The sequence below is a fragment of the Octodon degus genome, unplaced genomic scaffold (assembly GCF_000260255.1).
Source record: "Octodon degus isolate 3935 unplaced genomic scaffold, OctDeg1.0 scaffold00110, whole genome shotgun sequence".
NCBI lineage: Eukaryota > Metazoa > Chordata > Mammalia > Rodentia > Octodontidae > Octodon > Octodon degus.
This window is the reverse complement of record NW_004524686.1, coordinates 6,407,560-6,417,811: the sequence shown is the minus strand read 5'-3', so window position 1 is coordinate 6,417,811 and position 10,252 is coordinate 6,407,560. Positions and strand designations below refer to the sequence as shown.

General features: G+C 36.6%; 1 protein-coding gene across 3 annotated transcripts in view; it reads right to left on the bottom strand.

Moving 5' to 3' along the window:
* Mcf2 (MCF.2 cell line derived transforming sequence) overlaps positions 1-10,252 on the bottom strand; it is a 65,574-nt gene that overhangs the window by 14,774 nt on the left and 40,548 nt on the right. For all 3 annotated transcript variants that reach the window (XM_023699089.1, XM_004639340.2, XM_023699088.1), the window contains 5 exons: positions 9,065-9,153; positions 7,271-7,337; positions 6,463-6,578; positions 6,290-6,359; positions 3,545-3,637 (listed from right to left, as the gene is read on the bottom strand). In XM_023699089.1, coding sequence (XP_023554857.1) covers positions 3,545-3,637; positions 6,290-6,359; positions 6,463-6,578; positions 7,271-7,337; positions 9,065-9,153 — 435 coding nt within the window. The remainder of the gene's footprint in view (positions 1-3,544; positions 3,638-6,289; positions 6,360-6,462; positions 6,579-7,270; positions 7,338-9,064; positions 9,154-10,252) is intronic.

The following is a 10,252-nucleotide window of genomic DNA, read 5'->3' as shown; positions in this document are numbered from 1 at the left end:
TTAGAACAAATCCCTCTATTCATTAAGAGAATGTAACTATATATCTATCCTAACCATTTTGAATACACAGATACAAAATGGACATTCTTCTGTATCCCCTTTTTTTGTTTAGTTCCATCATTTGAATATTACAAGTATGTTAATTCAGCACAATATACTACAAGAGTCCAGTAGTCTAAAATAGTATTGGGTCTTCTGCTTGACAGGTAGTGTCAGAAATTGTTGACCTGAGTCCCCCACAGCTCAACATAACAGCATGGCTTTACTTCATATACTCTGTTTTTCTACTTTTCTGCTGGATGGTTAAGGTCAACATAAAGCAAGACCTATGCAACAAGAGGAGTAGCTTTTGGGTCTGATAAGGTCAGTGAAATCCCCTCAGGATTTATGCTTTTAGATCTCCTCATTCACAAAAGCCAACTAAAATGACGGGAAAACTGCTTTTCTTGAGGCAAAAGCCCAAAGAAGATGGGAAAGGAGAAAATACTGACAAAGTTTGTAAGTTGAAATCCAAACTGAGTAGTGATGAGCCTGAACATGCTAGAGAAATGTGAATCTGTTAGCACAGAAGAAGGCAAGGAGACGCTCATTTTATGTATGGAACGTCTCTCCATGCTCACCCCCTGGCTCCCTCATAGAGACTCGGGAATTAGATACAACGTACCTTTAAAAGTGGAAGATGAAAGTGGAGTTTAAAGTCTGATTAAGAAATAATTATGTAATAAGAAATATTGCTTAGGATGTAGAGCAATCAATGATCTCATATACTGTGGGGGGCAATGCGAAACAGAGCAGCCACCTCAGAACACAATCCAATAGTACCTCAACATTTTAAACCTAGAGTTAGCATAGGACTCGACAGTTTTTCAAGTACAGAGTCAAAAGAAATGAAAATATATGTCTAAAGAAGAACTTTCCCAAAAATTTTTATAGCAAGATTAAAATGTCCATCAACTGATGCTTAGAGAGACAAAATGTAACATATCTAAGCAACAGCAGCTTATTGAGCCACAAAAGAAGGAAGCAAAGACGCACACTACAGGACTGATAAGCTTGAAACCATCACACCAAATGACAGAAGTAAACCTAAAGACTACGTAGTGTATGATTCCACTGACATGAAAAGTTTTGCGCCTATATCCATAGAGACCAAAAGCAGACTGGTGCTTTCCTAGTACTATGAGGATGCGTGGAGGAAGACATCTGGCTCGTAAGCAGCACAGGGTGTTTTACTAACGGTAAAAACGTTCCTAAATTGATTGTGATGATGGCTATACAACATTAGGAATATTCTAAAATCACTGAAGTGCATACTTTAACAGGGTGAATTTTATAGTTTTTAAATTATATGTCAAATAAAGCTGCTATCAAAGAATTAAATGGGCATGAAATCTAAAATAAAAGTATCTCCAGTAACTGCACTACTATCTACAACTGGGTGGCTCTCTTCTCCTCCTCCAGAAGAATAGATGTTTATCTAGATAGAGTAAAACTGAGGATCTCTGGACTAAGGGACACAAGGTCCACATGGTGGGAGAAGGTCATATTGAAATCAAGTAGAGTAATTCACATATTTTTACCAAATGAACAACAAAAAGATAGCCTTTTTCTTCAACCTACTACCACAACACTGGCAACCAGACCCTTGTATTAGACAGTCATCTGGGGAAGAGCCAGAAGCAAAGGACCTAGAGATCAGCTTGAGACAACACATAAGAATAAGGATCATGATAAAACACACACACACACACACACACACACACACACACACACACACACACAGAACTGTACAGGAAACTCCCAATGGGCTTTTTAGTACTTATTCCAAATGTAAGTGAACGGGCAATTATCCTCAGAAGTATAAAGTAAGCATGTAATATGAGTGGCAGGTAGCAAGTGAAGAAAAGGAAATGTTATTTGCAGACAACAGGAACTATTCTTAAAGAAGGAAACTATTTTCAAATGAAAAAAATCTATTCTCATCATAAGTTAAAATGCTGACATTATGAAATAAAAACAGGGTTCCATTAAAGGGAACTGGGAAAGAACAAAAAGTTATTGCTTTCAGAATTGTGAATATAATATCGAACATAAAATCTTCAATAAAAAGAAAGGAAAAATATCAGAAAGTAGAGTGAGATAACAAAGAACTAGAAAGCAAAGAAAAAAAAGAAATAGAGGACCAACCCAGGGCATCCACTATCTTAACAAGAGAAATTTCAGAAACAGAGAATGGGCAGAAGTGAGTAGAGGAAATTAAAGAAAAAAATCAGAGTGAATTTGGACTGAAGGCTTCAAATTCAAAGTGATCACCACAACACGACCTTAATGATGCAAATAACACCAATATTCAAACCCTAAGGATAAAATAAGTTCCACAAGCTTTCAGAGGACCAAATTAGGTCTCCAACAATGGACGGAAAATTAAACCAACATCAGATTTGTGTAAAACAACACTGGAAATTAGAAGACAATTATTTCTTGTCTAACATTCTATACCCAGCCATGTAGAATAAAGACATCTGCACACGCCTATACTGTCAAAAACTTACCTGCTATGGACATTCTTAATAAACAAGTGGATCATTTGTTCTACCAAATAGGAGACTATCCATCTATGGCAAATATTTAAGTGAAATAAATTGTGCAAAAATATTAAATATCACATTGTTTCACTGGTGTGAGAAACCACAAGTGTAAATAAGGATCAAAATGGATGATGCACACTGGGAAGTAGAAAGAAAATTTTCAAGTGGGATGGGGAACAAGCGAGGGGGGAGGGAAAAGGGAAGAAAAGGAAAGGAAAACAAAAGAAAATGGAAGGAAAACTTGGAAACAAAGCTTTTGTAAATAAAGAGGGGAAGAAGTGATTGAAGGGAGGGGAAGGGCACTGGGAAAAAGGAGAATCTAGATATGTACAGGTACAAATTCTCTATGACAATGTGATAATTGTATAGAGCAAAGTGCACCAATAAGGTAATTTAACAAAACAAGAGAATAGAACAAGAATAACAAAACACTTGACATCTGAGAAGCTGGAGAGCCTATTCAAGAGGCAAGTGACGGCTATCCATCCGCAAAATGATATTCACCAAGATCCTAAGAGGGAGTCTAGATGAACAGGTCAGAAAACACTAAAAGAATACAAAATTTAGAGAAAATCAACCTGTATAAATATACTGAGAATACATTTGTATACCTCTTGAAACTGAGAGAGGTTGTGGTTGGAGTTAGGAGAAGTACTTAGAAAATTAAGTGAGTAAATAGACAATTGCAAGAAAAACAAAATGGAAGAAAAATATATAGCACATTATAGGAGTAAATACCAAAAGAAGTAGCTAACAGCACTGAAAGTGGTTGCCTCTGCGGTACAGCAAATGTGTGTACATGTGTGTATGTGTGTGTGTGTCTGCTGGGGAAATACAGCTGTTCTTTATGTGCATATATAATTTACTCATAGTGGAAAATTAATTTACAAATAAAGTAAGATATATACCAGTAGCTTCCAGAAAGAATATATTAAAACCTTGGATAATTACTATACCTTGAAAAAGGCACATTCTGAATACTTCTTCCAAACTGACTCTGATCTGGGCTTATTCTGACAGTATATTGCATAGATCTGAAAATCATCTTTCTGTGATAAAGAACAAATTTAAATATATTATCAATCTGTGGATATAAATGTTATTAGCAAGAAAGGCTGAGCAAGAGTGACTGTGGCCAAGCATTACAAAGAAAGTGACCCAGAGGACCCTTCTTTGTATTCCAAGAACAGCAAGCCCATTGGACCCACTGATAAGATGCACAATTACCCAAGCAACTTTAGGACTTGCAGGGGGTTTTTGCTTTGTTTTGTTTATACTTAGTACAGGGTCTACAGGGTCTCATTACACAGATTGCACATGTAGTGATCCTCCTGTTTTCAGCCTCCCAAGCACTGGGATTACAGGCATGTACCACCAGACCCACTCTCAATCACTGTCTCAGAACGCCCCATGGGAGGGGGGATGCAGCACTGTATGTGGGGGATCAAACCCAGGCCGCTGCACTCTGCCTAAGCAGGAGCTTTAGGGACATGCAGTTCTGAACTATTAAAAATAATGTTTTCATATCCAGAAGCTAAGGGGCACCAGGAAACATGCCCTCTCTGTGTTATTAGTCTCTCAGGTTCCTACTGAATAAACTTGCAACTAACTTCCAGATTGCAGACTGTGGTCCTTGGTCCATCACAGGGGAACTGTCCTCATTGCAAAACCCGCCTGGGCATATGCCTATGTAAATTCTTTCTCCCTGGAATCATTATTCCCTAACCCTCAGCTGCTATACGCTTATTCAATGTTTTAACACTCAACCAGAGTCATCCCTTTATAAAGCCATTGCTTACACCTCTGGGCTGTGTAAGATGTCCTTCCATTTGGCTTGCCATAGGGTCCTTTATGTATGTCTAACACACTGCAACTCATTCCATACACAGTGGTTTCCATTTTTCTCCCTGAATGGTTTTAGGTCTGGTATCTACAATGCCTTGGACAGTGCTTGGCACGTAGTAGGTGCTCATTAGATGATTGTTAAATGAATGAGCACACCATCAATAAGCATTTATTAAGCCACTGTTCATTGCCAAGAATTGCACTATCCTTATGAGATATACAGCAGAATGTAGAATGTAGATCCTGTCTCAAATGTCTTCTCACTGAATTGGGGAAATAATTCATATATGTATGCATCTTAAGATATATAGGAACTGTAAAAGCTGCAATGAGCAGCACAATCTTTATACAGTACAGTGCAAAAAGAAAATAGACTGCTATTGTTTGAGGAAGTTGGGCAAAAATTTGTCCACAGTCCAAATGTGTTTAAAATTGGAACATGTTGAGAAAGATAATGTAGGGCCAAGGAGAGAGCTCAGCAGCTTAAGTGCCTGCCTGGCAAGCACAAAGTTCTGAGTTCAATTCCCAGTACAAAAAAAAAAAAAAGATTAAGGTAATGACATATACCCCTTTCTTAGCCTTATTTGTCATTTGATAAATACTTTCTGAAATAGCTATTTCAAACTTTTTAATAATTGCCTCTCTCAAATTGATTCCAAAATCAAGACCAAATTAATCTTTCAGGAATATAAGGAAGTAGATAAGAAAAGCAAGGTTAGCAAAAACTATTCTGAAGAAGCACTGTACTGGAGGAATTACAGTCACTAGGAAGTCAACTATACTAAGCACATTCTCAGGATGAGGAGTAATGAACTTCCCTGAATGATTTTGTTAAATAAAAACAATAGAAAGGTTTGCAATAGGCACCTTGGTGACTGAAAGTCTAACTAGATTTGCTTCTATAATTTTATATGTATGAGGAGGAAATACCAAGGCATCTTTTCAGCTAAAAATTAAACAAGCCCAAGAGTGGCTTTGCTACGATGATCCCAATGGTCATATCTTCACAGCTAGGATGATCTGCGGGCTCCTACAGTCACCATTCCTAGTGTTGTACCCTGTCAAAATTGACCCCATTTTGTTGCCCTTCTAAACTCGCCGAGTTCCTGTTCTGTATGCGCCTACCCCTCCCAACTCCTCACCACTATGACCCAAGTCTTATGATATCTGTACCCCAAACTTTATCTCAGTGAACTCTATATGATTGCCAACTCAACACCCCCATCCAACAGGACCACCCCATGAACTAATGACCTGCTATACCCCATGACTGCTGACTTCAGCACCCCACCCAACAGGACCACCTAATGACCTAATGACCCTGCCACTTCTTCCTCTCCACCCCTTCCCTGTTTTTGCGGTTTTCAAGCTTAAATTCTGACCCCTTGTCAATGCCTGCCGCGCCTCTTTGCACCTTGCATAGAGACCACCACTGGGTACCAGCTAAAATAAAGCACTTCTTTTAACTTTTGGACTTGCCTCGCTGTCATCTGATTTTTGAGCTACAACACCTAGGAGCTGAGGCACATGCATGTTTGATACCCCAGAACACAGCACGTGCTCTAGGATTCTACTGCCATAATTTCTACAACAAAATTTGTTTGACATTGTTTTCTTCAAAAACAAATACATTTTGAATGAAGTCTAATGTCACCAAATATGTTCTTATAAATGAGTCACTGTTTTGGTGGTCCATCTTTATACAATTAGAAAAACAAGAAGAGGAGTCTGGGCATGGTGGCACATGCCTGTGATCCCAGCTCTAGGGAGGCTGAAAACAGGAGGATCACTATGAGTCTGAGCTGCCTAGTGAGACCCTGCATCAAAAAAGAAAAAAAAAAAGCAAGTAGACATACCCTTTCCAGGAAACAAGGTCCTACTCTTTCCAGAGCGTTAGAACAATTTTCCAGACTGCTCATGAAAATGCTGTGAATGTTTCAGAGAAAAAATATTAATGTGCAATACAAGAAACTAGTTATAGCTCTTTGAAATTATTCATGAGAAAATACTCAGTTGGGCAATTACATACTTGTTATGGAATTCATATATTTCTGCCATGTTTCCAAAGAGGACATCCTTTTTGTTTCTTAGGGCAGGTGGCATAAGATCAAACATTGCTGGATTATCCATTTCTGCTCTATAGCCCTAGTCAACAGAAATATATTTATGCATTTGTGAAAATATTTTGAATAACGTTTGAATGGCTGCCAAATATATAAATACAGAAAAATACATAGGGAAGTAGGCAAATATATACTGGGTAAAGATGTTTGAATTTTTACATTTAATTCTCCTAGCCCCCAAATTTAACCATGATTCTTGTTTCAGAAGCAGAATTGGAAAGTCAAGGTCTTCCACTCAATGATCAAACTAAAATGACAGCTCCTTGACCTTTAAGGTAGTCTGTAATGTTGCAAACAACACAGATACCAAATATGAGCAATTACTGTACGGGTCGTCAACTTATCTTTCAGTTGACAATAAGTATTTAGGGTTTTTTTAGACCAAATAAACATCATAGCATCTGTGTCAAATGAATCTTTTTATCTTATTTTCAACTCTCTACTTCACAATCTCTAAGAAGCACCCTGAGAATAATTTTAACAGCCCTTTGTATCCCTAAGAGAATAGCTTTTCTCCTCTTCAATAAATTCGCAAACAAACATTCCCACTATTGAGATAGAACACAAATATGCATATTTAAACAGCAAGCAACCTTAAGCAACAGGAGAAAGGAGCTGTGCTGGCATGTGGGAAGGAAGGAAACAAATTAAAAAACTGCCTCAAATGCTTTCTAATGAATAGAAAATGGTAAAAGCCCAATTTGAGTCACGTACCAACAAAACGGTAAACAGCTCTTGAACGTACACTCTTTCAGTCTGTATTAACTCATTGAGGACATGCCTGTGATGAAAAGATCATATTTACTGGTTATTCTATTACTTAAAAGTTATATCACAATTTTTTTATCATTATAAATTGTCTAGGCCAGTGAGATAGCTCGGTGGATTAAGTGCCTGCTTGGCAACCACAAGGACTGGAGTTTGATCCCTGGTACCACTACCATGCTGCCCCCACCCCCAGGATGCACTGAGCCGGCCACCGAGGCTGGGCATGGTGGTGCACGCCTGTAATCCCAGCGCTGGGGAGACTGAAAACAGGAGGAGCACCATGAGTTCAAGCTGCGTAGTGAGATCCTATACCAAACACATTAAAAAACAAATAAATACAATAAAATGTATTTGAAAGAAAGGGGGATGCTGAAGGGTCATTTTAAGTTAAAAGTACTATTTCTAACTTAATAAGATTAAGAAACAATTTGCTAGAAACTCACAAAATTTATTCCTAAATGTCTGAGGCTGTAGTAACTTCTGAATATTTCTAAAATATGAGTTAGATTTATTATCCTGGTCTTTCCAGATGTAGATCACACTTAAGTTTCCATAAAAACTTTGTCTGCTGTCTACAAAGTGAAATACATTTTCTTTTCAATATTATTTCCAAGTGTAATCATATTTAAATTCATTTTCATTTCCTCAAATTTAAGTAATTCATTCAAGTCAAGTTTTAATTTTGGCTCTGTTTTTCTTTCTTCTTTTTACATTTTAAAGCATTTAACATTCAAGTATCTTTGAAATATATGTGCATGTTTTGTGCGTATGTGTGTGTATGTACAACTTGCTGCAAAATTCTAGCTATTCAAACTCTGATATGAAATTTTATTTTTATTTTTATTTTTTTGTATTTATGACAGGGTGGACAGGATGTCACTCCATAGATTGGAGTCATAGTGATCCTCCTGTTTACAGCCTACCAAGTGCTGGGATCACAGGTGCACACCACCATACGGAGTCTCAATCACCCTCTCAGCACGCCCTGTGGGCGGGGTCAGCATGGCAGGCCTGGGGATCAAACCCCCTGATATGAAATTTTAAAAAGATATATTCTTATGACTAGACTACTAAAGGAATATTGTAAAAGAAAAACTGATTATTGTTAATACCTACAAAATAGCATCTATACAATAATTTGTAAATTTAGCAATTCCGTTCATTTTACTTATTAGAAGAATATAACCAAAGTGTATAATTTTTTCTTACTAGTTGAATCATTTGTGGTAATATAATACATAGCACAATAACTATAGTTAATAACACTATGTTACATACTGGAAATTTACTTAGAAAGTAGATTCTACTGTTCTCACCATAAAAAAGGTTACTATGTTAGGTGATAAATATTCTAACTAACTTAACTCTATATAGCAATGACTTTAGCACATATACATATATCAAAGCACTTCAGTAAATACCTTAAGTACATACAAATTTATTTGTCAATTACACCTCAATAACACTGAAAAAAAACTGTTCTTTTCCTTTAAAATCAGAAAAAGAGATAAAAATTCTGGAAAGGGTTAATTTTCCCCAGAATTATCGATGATAAATAAATCATAGCTTGCCTAACACTAAGTGCCAGAATTCTGACACATCAACTATTGTCCTTTTAGTGACAGCCATGGGGGTCCCATTGTGTAAACTCAAAGTTTTGAGCACATGGGCCATGAACACTGAACCAGCCACTCATACAGGGAGATGTGTAGGTGGACAATGTTAATAAATAAAAGATACTTCTTTATAACATCCAAGCCATTGTCATTGTCCAAACTGGCAGATTGGCTAGGACTCTTCTTCTCCAGACAATCGTGTACCACTTCTCCCTGAAATAGTGAAAATAAAAGTTAAATTAGTATCTTATGTAGGTACAGTTTTTTTTTTCCAGGAAGAGCTAATTCAAATTAAATTTATTCTGCCTCCAAACTCTGCAGATAAATTTAAAAGCAATGCTATTTTTTTCAAAAATCATTTTGATACATTCGGTACAAGTAAAATAAATTGAGCTCCCTAGCAAGACAGAATACAGGTATGAATTGGAATTTATTGTGTATATTTGCATTTACTCCACACTTTTGGGAGATGAAGTTAATTTCGAAAGATTTGATTTTTCTCAATAACTAAAGTTTGTTCGTTGAAGAACAAAAACAGCCATTTAGCCTAAATGATTTTATGGAAACTCTTCTAGAATCTATTATATTCATTCCTGAATTCTTTAATCCAGGACACACAGCACAGTTGTTCTTTTTCCTAATGACTCAGTGGTATCTTCATAAAATTGAATGTGTTAAAATCTAATGGTAAGCACCAGGGCTACTAACACATCTGGAAACTTCTATTTCTTCTCAAAATGTATGTAACTTTTGCATCTCTGTCTCTCCTTTGTGTCACTTCTTAACTGTTGCTATGTGTGGCTTCCCTGATCCTAAACTTCTGTCTTATTTTTCCGACTTTAAAGGACTTGGACTGGTCTACTGATTCAGCTGCATGAGATTTATTATGGTTAAATGGTCCAGCAGAAGCATTTCAAATGTATTCCTGGGATCTCAGCTGTACTGAATAGTTGAGCTTGCCAAAAGGCTGACATCAAACAAAATGTAGTATTACTTTGTGACAACCAGAAACCATGATGAAATACAGTGTTTATCAGCAAATAATAAATCCATGAAATGTGACCTACATATTACGAATACATGTTAAAAGAAACAAGCACTTATTTCCACATTATATACAGTAGACAGGCACAATCCTAAGTGCTTAATGCACACCTCTATAAACAATCCTCACAGCAATTTATTTTTTTTTAATTTCACAACAACATAATAGGAGGGTAGCAATGGTTAATACACTATATATTGTCATCTTTAAATTATTACTAAGAACACAAGTTATCATATCTAATTGTCCAAACAATATTAGCAAAAA